General features: G+C 57.1%; 3 protein-coding genes across 5 annotated transcripts in view; 2 read left to right on the top strand and 1 right to left on the bottom strand.

The window, feature by feature from the left end:
- The first annotated feature begins 3,855 nt into the window (after nucleotides 1-3,855).
- ADM2 (adrenomedullin 2) lies at nucleotides 3,856-5,154 on the top strand. The gene is made up of 3 exons (XM_032416453.1): nucleotides 3,856-3,974; nucleotides 4,102-4,222; nucleotides 4,836-5,154. Exons 2-3 carry the CDS (start codon nucleotides 4,113-4,115, stop codon nucleotides 5,152-5,154), a joined length of 429 nt encoding a protein of 142 aa, XP_032272344.1. The 5' UTR covers nucleotides 3,856-3,974; nucleotides 4,102-4,112.
- Nucleotides 5,155-9,094: 3,940 nt separating this feature from the next.
- On the top strand, nucleotides 9,095-11,462 carry MIOX (myo-inositol oxygenase). Its single transcript, XM_032416773.1, has 10 exons — nucleotides 9,095-9,126; nucleotides 9,639-9,719; nucleotides 9,929-10,009; nucleotides 10,132-10,294; nucleotides 10,448-10,515; nucleotides 10,629-10,738; nucleotides 10,812-10,879; nucleotides 10,972-11,021; nucleotides 11,144-11,256; nucleotides 11,354-11,462. Exons 1-10 carry the CDS (start codon nucleotides 9,106-9,108, stop codon nucleotides 11,460-11,462), a joined length of 864 nt encoding a protein of 287 aa, XP_032272664.1. The 5' UTR covers nucleotides 9,095-9,105.
- A 7,572-nt stretch (nucleotides 11,463-19,034) lies between these two features.
- The window catches only part of LMF2 (lipase maturation factor 2), a 5,667-nt gene continuing 3,720 nt past the window's right edge, over nucleotides 19,035-20,981 (bottom strand). Inside the window, exons 13-15 of one of the 3 annotated variants that reach the window (XM_032416786.1) lie at nucleotides 20,640-20,736; nucleotides 19,453-20,548; nucleotides 19,035-19,125 (exon numbers count right to left, since the gene is read on the bottom strand). In XM_032416786.1, the coding sequence (XP_032272677.1) occupies nucleotides 20,252-20,548; nucleotides 20,640-20,736 (394 nt within the window). In that variant the 3' untranslated portion in view covers nucleotides 19,035-19,125; nucleotides 19,453-20,251. The other 2 variants (XM_032416787.1, XM_032416788.1) reach the window with 2 other exon arrangements.

The following is a 20,981-nucleotide window of genomic DNA, read 5'->3' on the forward strand; positions in this document are numbered from 1 at the left end:
CCGGGGCCGTCCCCTCACGGGCTGCCAACCTGGGGATTGCGGGCGAGAACTCAGGACTTGCCCTTGGGGTTCGCGGCCCGAGGAGAGCTCGGGCCCCCCTTGGGTGGGGTGTTCTTTAACAAGGTGCGCTGCCGGTCCCGCTGTGAAGAGCAGCGTCCTAAGCCGAGAGCACCTGGAGGCCGGGTGCGGTGCCTGGGAGTTGGCCGCACCACCCTCAGGGGCGAGGACCGGCCGGGGCCTCCCCGCCGTGGCACAGGGATGGGCGAGGGGGACATGGAGTCTAGGGCAGGACGTGCTGGGAGAGGAGCTGGAGAGGTGGAGGGAGCCTCGGGCCACGACACTGATCAGCTGGGAGGGGGCTGGCAGGATTGGGCTTGCTTTTCAATGCTTGGCTGCACAAGAACGTAGAAAGGAACAGACTGCCCACATCCATGTGCCCCTCCCTTGCAGGAGCCAGCTGGAGAATGAATGAAACTGAACCCAGAGATCCCACCAGGCGCTCCCTTCCCTCTGCTCCCGGTCCTGGGGCTCAGGCCCAGCCACACCTCTGCTTCTGTTGGGTATTGGGCCCATAGGCTGAGAAGCCCTCCTTTTGGCCCCAGGTGGCTTGAGTTGGTTTCTGTCACTTATACCCAAAAAGGTCCTCACCACCACATTACCACACCGACCACACCGTCGAGTTGTGCCTGGGCGGGCAGGGTCCCTGGCAAATCCTCTGGCCTGGCGCCTGAGTCCAGGGCTGGCTGTCCCTCAGAGACTGTGGAGACCCTGTGCCCCACTCCCCCACCCTCATGCCCTTAGGAGCCCATTCCTTGCAGCCCTTTCAGAGGTGCCTTAGGGTCGAGGGTAGGTTTGGGGTCCCTTCTAGACCATGATATCCCCACTGAGTTTCTCATCATCAAGTCTCCTGACCACTGCACTGTCCGTGTCACCTCCTCCGGGGCACCAGGCTTGCCCTGTTACCTCCTCTCTCCAGCAGGTTCAGCCCTCTTACAGGGAGTCACTCTCCCTGGCTTCCTCCTTCCTGCCTTTTACCCCCACCCACTGTGGCTCCCATCACCTCTCATCTTGCCCATGTCCTTGTCAGCCCCTGGCCTCTCTGACTTTGTTTTCGCTGTCCTCATCTGGCAAACCCCAGCCACGCACAGTCCTGCACCACCCCATAGTGCAAAGTGGCCATGATGACACCATGGCCATTCCCCCCACTTCCCAGCCTGCTGATGTCCGGGGAGTCTCTGACCCCACCTGCTATGTCTCAGAGATGACCCCACTGCCCCTCCTTTATAGAGAAAACAAAGCCATCAGAGGGAAGGCCTTGTGTTGCATTAGCAAACCCCAAGTCTGCCCCCTCACACCACAGCTCCTCCTTCCACAGTTACCACTGAGGCTCTGCCCCTCCCACCCTCCTCCCCCCCACTTGCTGTTCCCTATCAGTGGCCCCCATCCTCACTCGTGCCCTCTCTACAGATCCTGGCCATGAGGATTAAACTCAATCTCCCCACCTTAAACATTCAAGCAAAACCTCTCCTCAAGCTCTTTGCCCAGCCAGCCTCCACCCTCGCTTTTCTTGCCCCACACAAATTTCTTCTCTAAAACATTCTTCCAACGTCACCAGCACCACCTTCCTCCTGTGGCCCAGTCCCCACTCGCCAGGGAAACCTCTGGGCTTCTTGCGAAATTCCACAGGCCAGCAGCTCCTGCAACTGAGCGTAACTGAAGGTAGCCCCGGTCTCCCCTTGGAGGACACACACACCGTTACAGACAGTAAGGACTGCAAGATGTGCTGTCCAGGGGGCTGTGGGGCCACAGAGGGGGCCTCTCATCCAGTCAGCAGGGACAGGGGCAAAATAAACAGGCAGGCTGAGACTTGGGGGCCAGAGGACACCCCATGCATCTGTGGGTTTGGGGGGGAGACAGGACCACAGGCCCATGGTGGCAGCAGGTATTCTGAAAGAATGCAGTGACCCACAGGCCTGTGAACTGCACTGAGGTCTACCTTCACTTTCCCAGATTAAAAAATCTTGCAGAGGCAAGGAATTTTGATTTAATTTTTTCTTTATTGGAGGGGTGAGTAGTACAATCACCTTCGAGTTTTGGAAAGGCGGCACTGGCGACTGTGGTGGACAGATTGGGGGGAGGGGGCAGGCTGCCCTGGGGGTCCTCTGCCCACCCCTTCCCTGGGTGTCCCTCCAGAGCTGGCATGCGGCTTCTGTCCTCTGTCTGCACCGTCTGAGGGCAGAGCTCACCACACCTCTCGCCTCCCAGAGCCTTGCCATCTGTGAAACTCCCAGATCTGTGTTCCAGGTCGGCCCTCCCTTCAGCCCCAGGCCCACAAGGCTAGAGGGCAGCCAGACACCTCGGCCAGGATGACCCCAGGCAGCCAAGCCCTACCCTCTCTCACTAGGGGCTCCCTGCATCAGCAAACAGGAGGGCTGACCCTCCTCGCCTGCCCCCCAGAGTTGCTCAGTTTCTCTCAGACCCGTCTGCTCGCCCCCAGGCACTTTTCTAATATAAATGTGATGGCTTCACTCTCTCTCCTCCCCCAGGTGGTAAAAATAAATAAACAAATAGAAACCGGAATAGCTGCTGATGCTTCCCTCCCTTCTTCAGGATGTAAACCAAGCTCTTTAATATGTCATGCGTTCCACACTTGTTGATTTATTCACCCAGCAAATGTTTATTGAGCTCCGTTGCGTGTGCAGCAGGAGCAGAGCGACCAGGTCATCCGTGATGACTTGACAGAGGGAACAGGACTGGAGCAGCTAAGACAGGAGGAGATGTGAATGGACACAGAGATGCTCAGATGATCAAAGAAGCATCTGGGGGGGGGGGGGGATGGGGTAATTGTCCCTTCTCAGATAGACAAAGACCCAAAGAATGGCTAAAGCCAAGCCCATTATCAGCTGAGAGTGGACGGCACAAGCTTTGTGGAGAACGGCTAGTACTATCCGTCAACACACAGCTTCACCTTCAACCAGAATTTCCACTTCTAGGAAAGTATCCTATCCAGACACTTCTCTGAGCTCACAATACAAGGGTTCTTGCTCTTGGAAAGACCAGACATGGCCTAATTGCTCATTAATAAAAGATCAATTAAGAAGTTACAGAAGTCCTACACATTGGAGGAGGGCCAAGCACAAGAAAGAATGGCGGTCTCTCTCTTCATATATGTTTTTACTTACGTATGCCCGTGTAACACACGCACACCACCACCTGCCCCTAGTGAAATACACTAGTGTGTGTGAGAGAAAGTCAGGAATGTGGTGACCACCCAGAAGAATCCACAGTGGGTGGCAATTGCAGGGGTCTCACTTTTTACTTATTTAAATTTCTTACAAAAACCATTTAATACTTCATTAAAAGGGGAAAAGAGGGTGGAGATTTTTCAGAACACAGCTGTGAGGGGGTCTGGAGGAAGGGTCTCCAAATCACCTCTGTGAGGAACTGACTAGCTAGCTGCTCTTCTCCAGCAGTGATTCTAGCCAGGCCCCCCAGGCCGCTCATCAGGGCAGACACCTAGGGGCGGGACCCGGTCTAGCTGACTGCAGCCCCAACACCCACTCCTTCAGCCTGGAAGATTCCCAGGCTCCAGGACAGTGTTCTCCACCAGAAGGCGCCATAGATGAGGCTGGTAGCCGCTAGGGTCCCTGGCCAGTCGGAGCACTTCGCAGCAGGATGGGGCTCCTGTCAGGCTACCCCCCTTCTCTGCACCCTCCGTGCTACCCAGCGGGCTGGGCAGGAATAGGGAGCAGGAGGGCCGGGCTCCCCGCCCAGCTGGAGCATCCGGCTCCGCCTCCTCCTGGAAAGACTATTTAGTTCTGGAGGTGCTGAGGCCAGGTCCCAAGCAGGACCCCGACCAACCACAGACCACAGACTGACTGAGGAGGTGCCCCACCCACCAGGTGTTCCCCGCCCAGCCAACAGCAGACCTACTGGCCGCCTTTCGCCTGACACCTACTCGCCGACAGACGTAGGTACGAGCTTGCCTGTCCCCACGCCTGTGCTCCTGATCACCAAGGCTTCCCAATGGGCCAGGGAAAGGGGTGGCTGGAGGTGAGGGCCGTCAGTCCCCCACACCTGCCTGGCTCACACTCCCTCCAGCCCCGCCTGCCATGGCCCGGCTCCTGACGGTCACCTTTGGTTGCATCAGCCTCCTCTACCTGCTGCTCCCAGGCACGCTGTCCCACAGCCTGGGCCAGAGCCAGCAGCCTGCCCCACCCAGGTGAGTGGGGTTCACACCAGCCCAAACCGTGGCCCGCAGGGAAGGAAACCAGAATGCCTGGGGAGGGCCCCCTCCATTCCGCTCCCCGTACCCCCCTCCTCCTATTCCTCCAGCATTGGGGAAACCCCCATCCACTGCCAGGGCTTACCTCCTAAATCAAGGGCCAGAAAATATGCCTTCAGCAAACCCTGAGCAGGGCAAGAGGCCCCTCTTTGTTTGCCTCTCTCCTAGGGCCCTCCCCTCCCCCATTGGTAGAGCAACCCCCTCAAGGAGAGGTTGGCTAGGAGAGGGGAGGCTGGAGGGATCCCCAGGATTGCCCACCATCCCCCACCCCCCCCAAAGGGAGGGCTGGGAAGGGGGGTCACACGGGTCATGAACATAGTGACCCACAGAGGCCGGCACTGCCCTTTGCCCAGGGAGGCACAGGTGAATGGACATGTGACCTGGGCTGCTGAGGTGGCTGAGAGCCAGGACCCAAGCCCGGAGCTCCAAAGGGACCCTGGGCTTCCCCTGCCAATGACCCCAGGCCTGTGTGGAGGGGAAAGTGGGTGGGTTTGGGGGGGTCCCCGAAAGGTTGGGCCATCAGGTTTACTTCCTCCATTCCCCTCTGCAGGGAGCCCCCAGCCAGGACCCCTTCCGGTGGCCTGAAGCCTCGACACCCTGCACCTCGGCGTGTGGTCTGGAAGCTACACCAGGCCCTCCAGCCACAGAGGAGCGCCAGCCGAGCCCCCGCTACGGGTCGGCCTCTCCGGGACGGCCCCCGCCGGCACTTGGGCCCCCGCAGGCCCCGAGCCCAGCTCCTGCGGGTGGGCTGTGTGCTGGGCACCTGCCAGGTGCAGAACCTCAGCCACCGCCTCTGGCAGCTGGTTGGGTCAGCCGGCCCACGGGACTCAGCCCCCATGGACCCCAGCAGCCCCCACAGCTACGGCTGACGCGGAGCTGGCCATAACCATGCCTGGCCCCGCTGGGATGCTGCACCTCAACCCCAGAGCTGCATCTGGGCCCCCAGCCCCCACCCAGCCCCCACCCCACCCCCACCAGTTTCTGTAGCAAGCAATCTTAAATAGCTTTGGACGCGGAAACCCACGCACATGTGTAGACCCAAGGAGATCTGCAGGCAGAGTCTGTACCCCTGAAAAGGGTTTCAGAGGGGCAGGGTCCGCCCAAGGATGTGGAGCAGAAGCCAGGGTCCTGAATACCCAGGGCCATGCTGGGCAAGCACCAGTTGGCCCAGCATGACCCCGTCCCCCACCCCCATCGCCCCGGTCCTGACAGCATCAGATTCAACCCTGGCTTTGGGCATGCACACTTTGCCTGTCCCAGGTCCCCAGCCTTTCCACTCCCTGTGCCCTTGAGACTGGGAGGGCGGCAGGGAGGAGGGCCCCACTGTGGTCCCCGTCCCCAGGGCCAGGGTAAATGGAGGACAGGTCTGCTGGGAGCTGTGTTCTCTGGAGCCTCAGGGCTCCAGGTGAAAATGGAGACCCCTCCCTGGATCTCTAGCCAGGTAGCTGGGGAGCCTGGGAGAGGGTGTAGAGGTTCTGGAGGCACACTGGGGCATTTGGGGGCCGGGCAGCCCAGAGCAGACTGCCCCTTCCCATCCCTCAGGACAGGGTGGGGCTGGGTGGGGGCAAGATCTCCCAGCTCAAATTGGTCAATGAGGTCAGAACCATCACCACCTCAAGTGGGGTGGGAGGGCCAGACAAGGGTAGGGGGCGCCGCAGGCAACAGAGTCTCCCTGACCCCACCCTGCCCAGCTTGGGGACCCACTGGGGGCAGGCACAGGGACAGCAGGAGGCTGGAGCAGGCTTGTCGAGAATTTGGGGAGGTAGATTGCCCTTTAAAGGTTAGAACAGGATCTCTGGCCCCTTGTGGTGTATATCGCCCCAGGTCGGGCCTTTGCGTGTTGTGATCCCTGAGCCTTTGCTAGTCCCTCATCACTGACACCCCCATGTCATATGGGCGTGACCCAGCGTTCAGAAAGGTGGCTTCTTTTTCCTTCTTTCTTTCTTTTTTTTTTTTTTAAAGATTTTTAGTTTATTTATTTGAGAGAGGGAGAGTACAGAGGGAGAGTGAGAGGGAGAAGCAGGCTTCCCGCCAAGCAGGGAGCCCGATGCGGGGCTCGATCCCAGGACCCTGAGATCATGACCTGAGCCGAAGGCAGATGCTTAACCATCGGAGTCCCCCAGGTGCCCCAAGAGAAAGGTGGTTTCTAGTACTCGGCAAACACTCATAACAGCACTTAATCTGTCAACATCTGTCGGTCACCCTGTGAGGAGAGCGCTATCCTTCTCCCACCTCGAGAAGCAGAAACCGCAGCCACAGACATCAGGGGTGCTCTGGGTTGCTGGCAGGCCTGCCCCTCAGAGACCCTGGGCCCCCCAAGGGTGGGAGGCTCCTGGAACTCCCATCTGGGCTCCCACCCTCGTACTTGCTCTTCTGGCTTGGGAATCACCTGGCCAGGTAAGGCATCTTCCCTCCACTAGGCCCTGTGAGGACAGTTCCGGCGGGTTCCTGCCCTGCAGTGAGAGTGGTCCGTGTTGTGTGGGACGCAGAGCAAGGCAGGCAGGAAAGGCTGCCTGGAGGAAGCGTAGGTCTGAGGTTTGCAAGGGTCCCAGGGGGAAGGAGCTGAGAGTGCCAAGGCCCCAAGGCCACAGGAGGAGTGGGTGTGGCTGGGGACTGCCCCCCCCAAAGCAGCTAAGAGAGGCTGGAACCAGCGTGAGTGAGTGAGGGCAGGAGAGGCCAGTGGGCCGGGCCTCAGAGCCACCGAAGGGTGTCAGCAGGGCAGGCAGGGAGAGCTGGCAGTGAGGACCTGGCGAGGGGGACCAGGGAGAGAGGAAGAGGAGGGGTCTAGGAGGGTCAAAGCTGGACAGTTAGGAGCGCCACGTGGCCAAGACCCCCCCCAGGCTCCAGTCCTGGGCCTGTGTGTGGTCTGGTCTTCCGCACAGGATGTTCTTTCTGCCGAGAACACCCCCCACACTGTCCCGTCCAATTGGTCAGAGCTTCTAGACCCCCAGGATCCCATGCCCTGTACCCTTGCTGGGCCATTCCAAAGTGCGGGTGGATTTTCCTCAAAGCAGGATGGACTGCTGACCTCAAGGCATCCCTGTGCCGTGACATGTGGCATCCACCCGGCCCCTGAGCTCCAGGCCACGCCGGGGCCACCGACCTGATGCCCTACTTGGACTTTCAGTGGCAGCACCCGAGCTCCCCCAGAGCACCCACCAGCCTCATCTTCCTCAGACAAATGCTGTGGGCTGGTCATTTTCTCCTTTTTCTGTCCAAGCCACCACCTGCTTTTGGGGTGATGGCTCCAGTCACCTCCCTGGAGCTCCCTCCATCCCTTCAGCATTGTTTGCTGAGCATTCGAGAAATATTAGCGATTACCCCCCCACCTGACATCCTAGTGGGAGGAGGCAGAAGGAGAAGAACCTCAAAGGTAAAATAAGCAGATGACAGCACGTGTCAAGCCCTGGGAGAGTCCTGAAGGCAGCTTGCACTTCGCTATTTTATTTTATTTTTTAAAAGATTTTATTTATTCCTTTGAGACACACAGCTACAGAGAGAGAGAGAGAGCGCATGAGCAGGGGGAGCGGCAGAGGGAGAAGCAGACTCCCTGCTGAGCAGGGAGCCCGACCGGGGACTCGATTCCAGGACCCTGGGATCATGACCTGAGCCGAAGGCAGATGCTTCACCAACTGAGCCACCCAGGTGCCCCCCGAACTTTGCCATTTTAAGTGGGGGGCCCCAGCACTCCCCCCCAGTTTATTCTCAGCACAGGCAGGAGCAGGGCCCCACCCCCACAGCCTTCTTGCCTCAGTGAAGCTGAGTAGGTGCTCTGACCCGCACACCACCAGGTGGAGACTGACACCTTGAGTGTCACCCACTGCCCTCGGGCCACCTCCAGACTTCCCAGACCTGACCATACTCAGACCCCCCACTGTCTTTCTCAAGAGCACCGGCCTTTCCCATAGGCGACAATGACTTGTTTTGCTGTGTGTCTGCCTCCTCCTTGGGGAATGTCAGCTCCCAGGAAGGTGTATATATCAGTCAGGTCCCTGCTGCGTCTTTGGTGCCCAGCTCGGGTCCATGCAGTAAGTGCCGGCTGAATTCATCTCTGCCCTGACTCCGGATGGAGCCTCTCACCTCAAATGCCAGACAAAGAGCCCACCCTTGACCAAACCAGCCAGGCGGCTCCTCTAGGCCTCACCCAGTATTAGCAAGAATCCCCACCCCCGCCCTTGAGATCTGATCACCTGGCTGGCCTTTTAGCAAGAATCCTGTAAGCCGGGTTAGCAAGAATCCCCCCACCCTTGATATCAGCCCTTAGCAATTTTCCATCCCCTGACCCCACTCTGCTTACTGGCAGTCAGTCCCTGGCTGTCTTTACTTTTGTCGGATTCTCTCTCCCCTATTGCAATAGTGGTGAATAAAGTCTTTCACTCCCATTTAGCAAGTGTCAGAATAACTTTTCTTATAAGCCCCTGCCCTTCCCAGAATCCCAAGGGCCTGAAGCTGATGGGTGGGGTCTGGGGTCTGCATGACCTGTTGGGAGGGGCCTACTGTGGGCTGGGAGGTGTTTAAAACCCTTGGGGGAAGCGCAGGAGGCTGGCAGCGCACTCCAACCTTCCAGTCCTAAACAGGTCAGTCGCCCAGGGAGGCTGAAGTCAGGGACAGAGGGCTGGGGCCTGGGTCGGGGTGCTGGGAGCTGCTTCTGTGCTGACACATTAACTTCTGAGGCCAGGAGGACGGTGGATGGTCACTCATTACCGAGGGCCAAGGCCAAGGGGCTGGGTGGTGTCCGGTCTCTTATGTAACCTGTGGGCATATATAGGGGCACACAGCCCGTGGGACTCTCCCCCACCTGCCAACTCTACTCCCTCAAGATGAAGATGAAGGTGGCTGTGGTGAGTACTCCAGACCCAGCGTAGATGTGGCCCCACAGACTGCTCACCCAGGGGCTGGTTGTCCCTCATGGGAAGGAGCGGCAGCCCCCCACCCTCTCCCAGCTGGTTCCCGCCAGTCTGCTGGTCCCGGTCAAAGGGCTCCCTCCTTCCTGTCTTTCTCCTGCAGTTTAGGTTTAGCTGGGGCAAGGGTCAGCAGCCCCACCCTTGGGCTCCCTGCAGACCCAGGTCCTGAGGAGATGCCGGGTGCTGGTGCTGTGCGCCCCCACACAGCATCCCGTGCACCCCTGCATCACTCTGGAAGCAGGCATCTGGCTGACATCCACTTTGCAGAGAAGGACACCCAGAGCGAGTTTGCCTCTGATGGCCGGTGTGCCTGGGAGGGGCTGTGCCCTGCTGTCTGCCAGCCTCGCTGCTGATCCACCTCTTAGGCTCTGGTGTCCCCATGGGGATGTCCTCGCTTCCTCATGGAGCTGGCATCATGGTGAAATGGGTTTAATCACCCACCCAACCAGGGCCCAGACCCTTCCCTGGTCTACCGGCCTGATGTGGACCCAGAGGTAGCCAAAGACAAGGGCAGCTTCCGCAACTACACGGTAAGGGCCCCACCCCGGCCCCGCCCCAACCCCACCCCAGCCCCATCTTTCTCTGGAGAGGGCAGTACCTGCCCCTTTGTACAGCTCCAGGTCCGCCCTTGGACGCCCCCATTCATATCTTTGGGGCCAAGCTTGGGAGACCGGAGCAGTGGGCCCCACAGGTGTGAAGGGCAGGGATTGAGCCTCCTGGCTAACCCTCTGGCTTGCAGTCTGGCCCACTCCTGGACCGTGTCTTTGCCACGTACAAGCTTATGCACACGCAGCAGACCGTAGACTTCGTCAGGAAAAAGGTACTTGGCAGCTTCCTCTGCTGCCAGTCCCCACCTCCCCAGGCTTAATGGATGGATGGAGAGGGACTGGGCCCTGATCTAGCCAACCCCGTGGCTATGCTGACCTCCCCTTCCTGGCCTAGCACACCCAGTTTGGTGGCTTCTCCTACAAGAAAATGACCGTCTTGGAAGCTGTGGACATGCTGGACAGGCTGGTGGACGAGTCGGACCCAGATGTGGACTTCCCCAATTCCTTCCATGCCTTCCAGACCGCTGAGGGCATCCGGAAAGCTCACCCTGACAAGGGTGCACCTCCCTCCCGTGGTGGGCTGCAGTGGGAGGGCAAATGGGTCTTGGCCCTTTCCTGGCCTCACCCCTGAGCCCCAAGCCCCGTCCTCCTCCTCTGCCCCAGTCTTGCCACCCCCAGGCACTAGCCTGCTCTGTCCCTCTCCCTTCCAGACTGGTTCCATCTCGTGGGGCTGCTGCATGACCTGGGGAAGGTCCTGGTTCTGGCAGGGGAGCCCCAGGTAAGGGCAGGGGTGGAGGGGTGGTGCAGCAGGGTGAGGCTGGGACAGCCTGGGCTCAGGAAACCCGCCGTGTGGGCAGGCCAGTCACACCCACCGTGGCTGCGTGTCCGCAGTGGGCGGTCGTTGGAGACACCTTCCCAGTTGGCTGCCCTCCCCAGGCCTCTGTGGTTTTCTGTGACTCCACCTTCCAGGACAACCCGGACCTCCAGGATCCTCGATACAGGTACTGCTCCCCCGCTGCTGGTCCTCCTCCCCACGTTGCTCCCGCGCCCCTCACCCTCTATCTTTCCCTGCAGCACGGAGCTCGGCATGTACCAGCCTCACTGCGGCCTGGAGAACGTCCTCATGTCCTGGGGCCATGACGGTGAGGCCAGTTAGGCGGGCCGTGGGGACGATGGGGACCACGGTGGGGGCCACGGCTCTGGGAGCCCGGGGGTGACACCGTGTCTCCCACAGAGTACATGTACCAGATGATGAAGTTCAACAAATTCTCTCTTCCCCCAGAGGTAGGTGGAGGGGAGGGCCCAAGACAAGAGCCCCGCCCCGGCCCGGCAAGCCCCGCCCCCGCCCCGCCCCTCTCGCCCCGCCCTCCTGGAGCGTGCTGGGCGTGGCTTCCCTCTGCCCTCAGGCCTTCTACATGGTCCGATTCCACTCCTTCTACCCTTGGCACACGGGTGGCGACTACCGGCGGCTGTGCAGTGAGCAGGACCTGGCCATGCTTCCCTGGGTGCAGGAGTTTAAGTATGGCCATCCCTGTGGGGGGCTGGCGGAGGGAGGGACGAGGGGACTGGAGGGGCCGGGGGCTTCCTCACAGGGCACGGTCCCTCCCCTGCTGCAGCAAATTTGACCTCTACACCAAGAGTCCCGAACTGCCGGATGTGGACGCGCTGCGGCCCTACTACCAGGGCCTCATCGACAAGTACTGCCCTGGTGTGCTGAGCTGGTGACCAGCCTGGCCAGGTGCCCGAGGGGACGGCCACTGTCCCGGGACTCCCATGCACACCTAAGTCAACGCTCCCTGCCCTGACCACTCTGCCCAGTGCCAATAAAGACATTGAAGCAGCCTGTGAGCCCGAGCTTCACTGAGATGGGGGCCTGTCGTGGCAACAGGGCACTCTGCGCAGGGAGGCAGGACGTGGCCCCTCGGACACGTGTGTCCCGTCATGCCTGCCACCATAAACCTGTTGCTCACCATTCCAGCTCTGGCATCAGAACCTGGGGTCACCCTATCTGTCCTCACATTCTCAAAACAGTCACCAAGTGCTCTGGGCTCCATGTCCCTAAGAACAAGATGAAGCAAAACATTCGATAGCTAGAAAAACAGATTACAGAAAACCTCCTCGTATAACAGATGCATGGGTTAAGTGCAGCAAACCTAAGGCATGAGCAGCCCCACAGGGCCCTCCCCGTGCCCCGAGGTGCGCCCACATCTTGGGTTAGCCAATAACCTCCTTCGTATGAGTCCCCCCCCCGCCCAGTACATGTCCCTCAATGCTGCGGTTTAGCGCTGGCTTCCTCCCTGCCTTCTAGCAGCTTATTTCTTGGAAGAAAGTGATCATTTGTCTCAGGGAGTTTCCTTCTGTTGATGTTTTGCTAATTGCATCCCTGTGGTGTTAACATTTCTTGGGTATTTCCTGCTAATTGGTAAATGCATAGAGAGGCTTAATCAGATTCAGATTTGGCCTGTCAGGGGCAAGAGTGCTTTAGAGGCTGTGCATATTCTTGATCGGGTCGGCATAAGCTGTGTTGTTGGAAGTCACCTAGTTCAGATTAGAACATGAGAAGGCAGAGCGGTGACGTTCCGGCCCCCCGGCCACCCTTCTCACTCATCTGAGAGAGAGCCAGGCAGTAGGGAGAAGTGCTATTTGGTTAGTTCCCATAGGAAAGGCGAGTGAAGGCTCCAGTCCTCCTCTTAACTTACAGTTTGCAAGAGTTAGCTCCTAGCACCATGCAAAGGTGATCCATTTGTCTGTTTTTTTTTTTTTAAAGATTTTATTTATTTATTTGAGAGAGAGAGAATGAGACAGAGCAAGCACATGAGAGGGGGGAGAGTCAGAGGGAGAAGCAGACCCCCTGCTGAGCAGGGAGCCCGATGTGGGACTCGATCCCAGGACTCCAGGATCATGACCTGAGCCGAAGGCAGTCGCTTAACCAACTGAGCCACCCAGGCGCCCCATTTGTCTGTTTTGTGTTAAGAATGTGTAGATTTCAGCATATTCGTGCTTGGGTGACCACCCTCGCTGGTGCTCGGACTCCTCGGCCAGGGTTGGGGTGGAGCTTCCAGATCCTCCTGATGGCTCCTAGGTCCTCCTGACATGACAATGGTCTCTGGTGGGTATCCCACTGTCTGGTGTGACAAGACACCCAAAGTGGGTAATTCCCTGTGTTTTTGTAACAAATTACCACACATGGTGAGTAATGGTGGCTTAAAACAAAAATGGATTCTCCCGAGTTCTGGAAGCCAGAAGTCAGATCCTGGTATGGTGTTGGGCAGGCCTGTGATCCCTCCACGGGCTCCAGGGAGGGTCCCTCCTTGCCTCTTCAGCTGCAGGGCTGCCTGCGTCCCCTGGCTTGTGACTGCGCCTCTCTGCTGTCTTCACACGGCTTCTCCGCCCGTCGGCGCCCCTCTGCCTCGCTCCTATAGGGACCCTGTGATGGGCCCATCCGGGTAACCCAGGATGATCTCATCTCCAGATCCTTCACTTAATACATCTGCAAGATGCTCTTCCTAAATAAGGTTGTGTTCACAAATTCCAGGGATTTGATGTGCACATCTGTTGGGCAGCTGTTTGTTCCCAAGCCCCTCGGGAGCTTCCCAGTTGTAACCTGCAACCAGCCTTCATACTCAGAGGGCAGGGAGTCATGGAAGAGACAGGCCACTGCAGATGGGTAGGTGGCAGGTTTCTGAGCAAGGGAGCTTACAAGGCTTGTCTTGGGCGGTCACAAGACAAGTAGATCTTTGCATTTGCCCGCTAGAGTCTTAAAAGTTTAGGGGCGCCTGGCTGGCTCAGTCGGTAGAGCGTGTGACTCTTGATCTCAGGGTTGTGAGTTTGAGCCCCACGTTGGGTGTAGAGCCTCCTTAAACAAGGATGGAATCTTAAAAGTGTGTACAGAGGCCTTAATGGGGTCCAGTCACACACATCATGCGGAGGGGCTCGACACCACATCGCTATCTCAAGGCTGTGTTCTTGGAGCAGCTTCTGGGAGCGGGGAAGGCAAGTGGGGTGCACACTGCAAAGATGGGGAGGGGTGAGCTCATGGGTCTACCGGCAGTAGCATGTTCTCTGTGGCCTTCCCCAGCAGGGGCGATTTCCCGGCTCACCACAGAGGTGCCCCAGACCTGGAATCTGCCATTTCTCCTGGTGTGGCCGCTGGACGTGGTGGCGTTGGCAGCTGCCCTCACTGCCCTGGTCCTCCCGTGGACCTCCGCACCTGCTGAGTGCTGGCGTCAGGAGGGCACGGGCTCAAATGTGTCAGAGACTTGCTCCCGGCCACCAGTTCACGTGTGCTTCCTTCTGGAAGATTGCGACCTGCCCTGGGCAGCCTCCCCGGGCGTGGGGGACCTCCTCCACACTCCCTCTCAGCCTGTGAGCTCAGGCAAGGCAGGTGCAGAGTGCTGAGGGGGTCCCTCCCTAGAGCTGCATCATGGGGTGCTAGGGGGGCGCTGGAGAGGCTGGAAGGAAGGGTCCTGGGTGACGGGCCATTGAGGGTGTCCTGAGGCCTTTCTGCCTTCTCCAAAGAGGCTGGGGTGGGGAAGGGAGGTGCTCAGCAGGCTGCTTCTCTGGGTCCAAAGTTACTATCCTGATCTATCCCTGAGGAGGCTCCCCAGTGTGCAGAGTAGGAGAGGCCATCTTTGCTCCTGTCCCAGGGTCCCCAGACCCTCTCTGTGCCCCTTGCAGACCATAACCAGGCCACCTCCAAAAGCCCCAGGGTAGGGGGAGGGCAGTGGGAGCCAAGGTCCCATATTTCCGTCCACCCAGGGGACTGTCAGGCCTCACTGGGCTCCAGGAGCCTGAAGCTCCAGGGCATTGGGGCAGCTTGGCTCTCCTCCAGCCTGCTGGCATTCCTGCCCCTGAACCCTCCCCCTGCTGCAGGTGGCCCTCCTCCTGCTCTAGCAGACTGGTTCTGCCTATTCCTGAGGCCTGGGGCTCAGCCTTCCAGCACCCTTCCAATCCGTCCTGTTTCTTTTCTTTCTTTCTTCCTTTTTTTTTTTTCTTAAGATTTTATTTGTTTGAGGGTGAGAAAGTGTGAGCCCAAGCAAGGGGAACTGCAGGCAGAGGGAGAAGCAGGCTCCCCACTGAGCAGGGAGCCCAACGTGGGGCTCGATCCCAGGACCCTGAGATCATGACCTGAGCTGAAGGCAGACGCTTAACCGACTGAGCCACCCAGGCTCCCTTGAGAATTTCTCAGTTTAATTTCCAACGTGGTAAATATTGATAGATATATCCCTCATAAACAAAAGCCCTTTGGGGTCCTCAATAATTTTTAAGAATGTAAAGGAGTCCTGAGACCCGATGACCTGGTCCTTGGACGCCAGTAGACTTCCTTTTGGGGGAACCACAACGCTTGCTGCCCGGGCTCCGGAGGGCAGAAGTGGGGGCCACCTGTGAGTGCAAGCACGTGTAGCTTTCTCACCAAACTCCGGGGCCACCAGCAGGTCAGCCACCATGGTAGGCGCTGTCTGTGATGCTGGGCAGTGATTTGTCATCATGGACACCCTGTTGTGTGCGTTTGGACGTGCTGTCCTTGTCCCCTGTGCTTCCTCCAGCATCGCTGTGCACTGCCTCGCGAACGCCCGTCACCAGGGTACCCTGCTCAACACTGCCTCTGGCCAAAGCCATTCTTCAGAGTGAAAGATGCAAAGCAGAGGCTGCTGTGTGGGACCCTGACTCAAGGATCGGCTGGGACGATGGAGCAGACGGTTGAAGACCCAGCCATGGTGCCAGCTTGTGGACGATGCCCCCGTGGTGAGCCTGCTGGAGTGTCCAGGAGCCGTCTGGGGCACCCGGGTGTCTGTCACTCCTGCGCCCAGGGCCCCCCGGTGACGCTGCTGTGGCCTGTTCTGGTGACACTGGCTAAGGCTGCATTGTGGAATGTGGTTCTTAAGGGAGCAATACTTCTTCCCCGAGACACAGCAGTGCTTCTCTGGAACGGGACGTGGCTAAGCGCAAGGCTGCACCCCGTGCCTCTGCTACGGGATGAGCAGGCCAGCGCGGTGTGAGTGGAGCTGACCTCCACAGGGCGCGGCTGCCGGTGCAGGACCCAGGGGCCCAGGGAATGCTCCAGGTGACCCTGGCTGCCTGCGAACTGCCAAGGCTAGTGGCCGGCGTCCCTCTCTAGACAGACGCAGAGGGGCTCAAATAGACGCAACCTGTATTTTTTTCCTTGTGGTCCTTCAAACTCCAACCAGTTTTTGGCTTCTTTCCTGGTGGCTAACTTCACAGTTTAGCATGTGAAATGCAGAATTTCGAGACGGAATTGTACTGAGCTCAAGGGAAGGTAGGTGTCAAGCTGGAACCTGGAATTGATGTGGGTGCAGGAATGGACCAGATTTGGGGGGCCTCTGCACCTTGGCGTGAGCGAGGGTTTTTGTGCGGAGTGTAGAATGGCTGCCTTGTATTAGTGAGACTACCATTTGTGGGGGGTGGAATATAGATCGGGAGGGTGGATTCACGAGGGTCCTGGGCACCCCAGGGGTTTAGGTGTCCTGTCAGATTTCCTGTGGGTGGGGGATCTGCCTTCTCATGAATCTGGGCAGGAGGCAACACACCTCCTCCACCTCTCCTTCTGGAAGCCAGAAAGGGGAGAAACGTGGTGTTACTCCGGGAGCTATGGGGCCCGTGTTCTAACCTGGCCACCCTGGACTCCAGATTTGAAGCTGGGAGTAGGCCCTCAAACAGAACTGTGTCTAGGCACAGTGTGTCCTCACCAAGCCAGGCCAGGCCAAGGATTTGGCCGCGGTCAGTCTTAGTTTATTCGTGGTATAGGGACATTCAAGAGAATTGTTGGCTCACTGCATTTATATGTTCATTCATTATGTTTTTTTTTAAGCTTGGAAAGACTGTTAGGTCAGACGACTGAATGGTTAACAAATATCTTAAAATTGTAAAGCAGTTAAAATATTTTAGGCATTTAAAATTTATAAATGGAACCCTCCAGAGTTATTGCTAAAACCTGCTAAATCTAAAACAACAACAACAACAAACCTGCTAGATCTAAATAGAAGACAGAAAATTAAAATATATAGGTTGGGAGACTGAATTTTGTTAAGATGAGAATACTACCAGAGCACTCTACGGAACCAACACAATCCCATCAAAATCCCAATGGTATTTTTTTTCATAAATAGAAAAGTCCATTCTAAAATTAATATGGAATCTCAAGGGACTCTGAATAGCCAAAACAGTCTGAGACAGAAGAATCAAGCTGGAGGACTTGCATTTCCCAATTTTGAAAGTTACTACAAAGTTACAGTAGTCAAAACATTGTAGTCCCCTCTTAAAGACAGATACATAGACCAATGGAATAGATCAGAGATCCCAGAAATAAGCCCTCACCTATATGGTCAGTTCATTTTTGGCAAGGTTGCTAAGACCGTTCAATGGGGGAAAGCACTGTGTTTTCAACAAACAGAGGCTGAGAAAACTGGACGTCCACATGCAGAAGAATGAAGGTGGACCCCTACCTCACACCATGAAAAAATTAACTCCATGTGGATCAAAGACCTAAATGTAAGAGCTGAAACTATAAAATTCTTAGAAGAAACGTAGGGGGAAATCTTTATGACCTTGGATTTGGCAATGATTTCTTGGCTATGACACCAAAAGTACGAGCAATTAAAGGAAAAATAGGTAAATTGGACTTCATAAAAATTAAAAATTTTGGGGACCAAAGAACACTATAAAGAGAGTGAATAGGCAATCCACAGATGGGAAAATATTTGCATACCATATATCTGATGAGAGATAAGTATCCAAAATATATTAAAAAACTACAACTCAATAACAAAAAACAAATAACCGATTAAAAAATAGGCAAAGGACCTGAATAGACATTTCTTCAAAGATATACAAATGGCCAAAAAGCACAGGAAGATGCTCAACATCATTAGTCTTTAGGCAAATGCAAAACCAAAACCATCATGAGATACCATTTCATACCCATTAGGGTGATTATTACCCAATAAATAAATCAATAAAGGGGAAATAACAAGTGTTAGTGAGGATGTGGATAAATTTGGACCTTGGTACATGCCTGGAGGGAGGAAATGTAAAAGCAAACAGTTTGCTGGTTCCTCGGAAAGTTCACCGTAGAGCTGCCAGATCCTGCCCGTCCACTCCTATGTGTGGGCCCGAAATAATTGAAAGCAGGGACTCAAACAGATACTTTACGTCAATGTTCACTTACGTTATTCCCAACAGCCAGAAAAAGGTGGGAACAACCCAAGCATGCACCGGTGGATAAATGAATAATCAAAATGTGGTATAAACATACGATGGAATGATATTCAGCCATAAAAAGGAGTGAGGCTCTGAATGAATCTCGAAAACATGATGCTGAGTGACAGGAGCCAGACACAAAAGGGCACAAATTGTATGATTCTACTCATACGAAGTGTCCTGAGAGAGACAGTAGATTAGCGGTTGTACAGGGCATGGGGGGAGGAGTTGGAATATGGCAGCCAAGGGGAACGAGGATTCTTTTTTTTTTTTTAAAGGTTTTTATTTATTTATTTGGTAGAGAGAGAAAAAAACGAGAGAGGGAACACAAGCAGGGGGAGCGGGAGAGGGAGAAGCAGGGGGAGCGGGAGAGGGAGAAGCAGGCTTCCCGCGGAGCAGGGAGCCCAACTCGGGGCTCCATCCCAGGACCCTGGGATCATGACCTGAGCCGAAGGCAGACACTTAACGACTAAGCCACCCAGGTGCCCCGGGAACGAGGATTCTTGAGGGGATGAAAAAGTCTTAAAATTGACTAAAGTGATGAATGCACAACTTTGTGAATCCACTGACAGCCACCGAATTATGCACTTTTTATAGTCTTTTAAAAAAAATATTTCATTTATTTATTTGACAGAGAGACAGAGAGAGGGCACAAGCAGGCGGAGAGGCAGAAGGAGAAGCAGGCTCTCTGCTGAGCAGGGAGCCTGATGCAGGACTCGATCCCAGGATCCTGGGATCATAACCTGAGCTGAAGGCAGAGGCCCAACCAACTGAGCCACCCAGGTGTCCCTGAATTATGCATTAAAAAAAAAGATTTTATTTATTTATTATTATTTTTTAAAGATTTATTTATTTGAGAGAGAGAGACACAGCGAGAGAGGGAACACAAGCAGGGGGAGTGGGAGAGGGAGAAGCAGGCTTCCCGCTGAGCAGGGAACCCGACGCGGGGCTCGATCCCAGGACCCCGGGATCATGACCTGAGCCGAAGGCAGACGCTTAACGACTGAGCCACCCAGGCACCCCTAAATACACAGCTGTCTTAAACCAAAAGTCAACTTACAGGTGGTTGAATCCACGTGTGAGAACACACCCGAAGGCAGCCGAAAGCTCAGGTCACAGGTCCGTGTAAGCCAGGTGTGGCTGTGTGTGCACACAGACTGAGCTCGGAGTTCTGTTTGAATCGGTCAAGGAGGGGGTTCAATGACGTCGGGGGAGGAGCCGAGCACACTGGGGTAGACTGGGGGTCCGTGGGATCAGAGCATGAGAGGTGGGGGCTGAGGACAGAGTTGGGGCTGGGGAGGCGGTACGAATTCTCGCAGAGGGCAGGGACCTCCCAACTGACCACAGAACCCCAACAGAAACCGGAGTTGTGCCCTCAACACCCGCTGCCACTCCTGGGTGATCAGATAGGTTCTCCCTCCTCCACCCTCGCCCCAGGGCCTCCTCCTTCCTCTCCCCACCCACACCCCGTAGCACACTCATGTGGTACCCAGCCTACCCAAGGGAGGTCCAGTGCCCTGGCCCTTCAGTCGTTTGCTGAGACGAGGAAGCAGGAGCAGGAAAGGAAGGGGCCAGGTTCTGGTGAATTCTCAGGCCCTCAGGTGATTCTAGGCCCCACATTCTACTGCTGGCCACCTCACAGACTTGATGTGTGGTGCTGACAGGTCGGCCAGGCTGTGCTGGACCACGCCCTTACGTGTTTTATAGGGGGGAGGTTGAGGAGGGGAGAATGAAGGCATCCCAGAAGCCAGGTCACCTATCAGCGGGACAGCATCTGCACTGCGTCCCCCGCCAAAGGCAGGGAAGGCCCACTGTCCTCAGGCCTGCGAAGTGGGAAGGAGGAGACATCAGACACGAGATCAAGCACAGAGGCGCCTTTATTGGTTCCTGGATCCCAGGATCTTGCCTCCCCCTCCCTCGCTTCCTCAGCAGGTCCGCCTCACCCCGTCTTGTGCAGGGGCGGGGGTTGGGGCATCAGACTTGGGCTCCTTACAGAGGGAAAGGGCTTCCCACAGCCCTGGTTACAATGTCCTGGGAAAGACCCTGAGCTGGGTCATATGCCTGCCTTGTGGATCAAGGCCAGGGGGTACGCTGGGGAGGGACATGGTTGGCGTGTGTCTTGGGGTGAGTGTGCGCTCCAAGCAGCAGGATGGCCAAAGCCTGCCCGAGAGGACAGCACCCCAACCTGCATCTGTCATGGCAGTCGGCTAAGGCACGCTGGCTGGATTGTGTCCTGCCTCAGAGGCCAGAGATGTGTGGGCACCTGACCCTCTCTGGACACGGGGCTGACAACGCAGCTACTTTTTCCTCCGGGGACTCTGGGAGCTGCTGCAGTTGTCAGGGGCTGGGGCGGGCTGTTTGCTGGCAGCTCCAGAGTCCTTCTTGGGGGCTGGCTTGTGCTTCTCCTTGGCCAGAGGAGAGGAGTGGGGGGGCTGGGGCCCCAGCAGGGCCTGCATGACCCTAATGGCCCCTACTGTGGCGAGGAGCCCCCAGAGCAAGGCGGAAGCCTCCAGGGGAGACAGCTGTTTCCGTATCCAGCGGAGGGCCTGGGCCAGGGTGTTGCCAGAGCTGCGTGCTCGGGGCGGGCTCTTGTCCTGTGGGTGTAGGATTGAGGGAGGTCCACGGGGACCACCCCTGTGGGGGAGGGTCACCCCTGCCACCTCCCCCTCCCTAACGTCTTCCCACCTGGAGGCCAAACTGTCTGAGCAGCATGTCCAGCGTTGGGTCCCCCAAGGACACTGGCGGGAAGAATTCTTCCACCCACTGGCGTCGCCACCACTGGCTGGAACAGGGCAGGGGGTTCAGGGGGTGCCCGAGCCCAGGCCCCAGCACCCCACCCGGCTCCCTGGCCTTACCTCCGCTCCCCAGGATGTGAGAACAGGGCAGGGGTTCAGGGGGCGCCCGAGCCCAGACCCCAGCACCCCACCCGGCACCCTGGCCTTACCTCCGCTCCCCAGGATGTGAGAACAGGGCAGGGGGTTCAGGGGGCGCCCGAGCCCAGACCCCAGCACCCCACCTGGCTCCCTG

The sequence above is a fragment of the Phoca vitulina genome, unplaced genomic scaffold (genome assembly GCF_004348235.1).
Source record: "Phoca vitulina isolate PV1807 unplaced genomic scaffold, GSC_HSeal_1.0 scaffold19, whole genome shotgun sequence".
Lineage (NCBI taxonomy): Eukaryota > Metazoa > Chordata > Mammalia > Carnivora > Phocidae > Phoca > Phoca vitulina.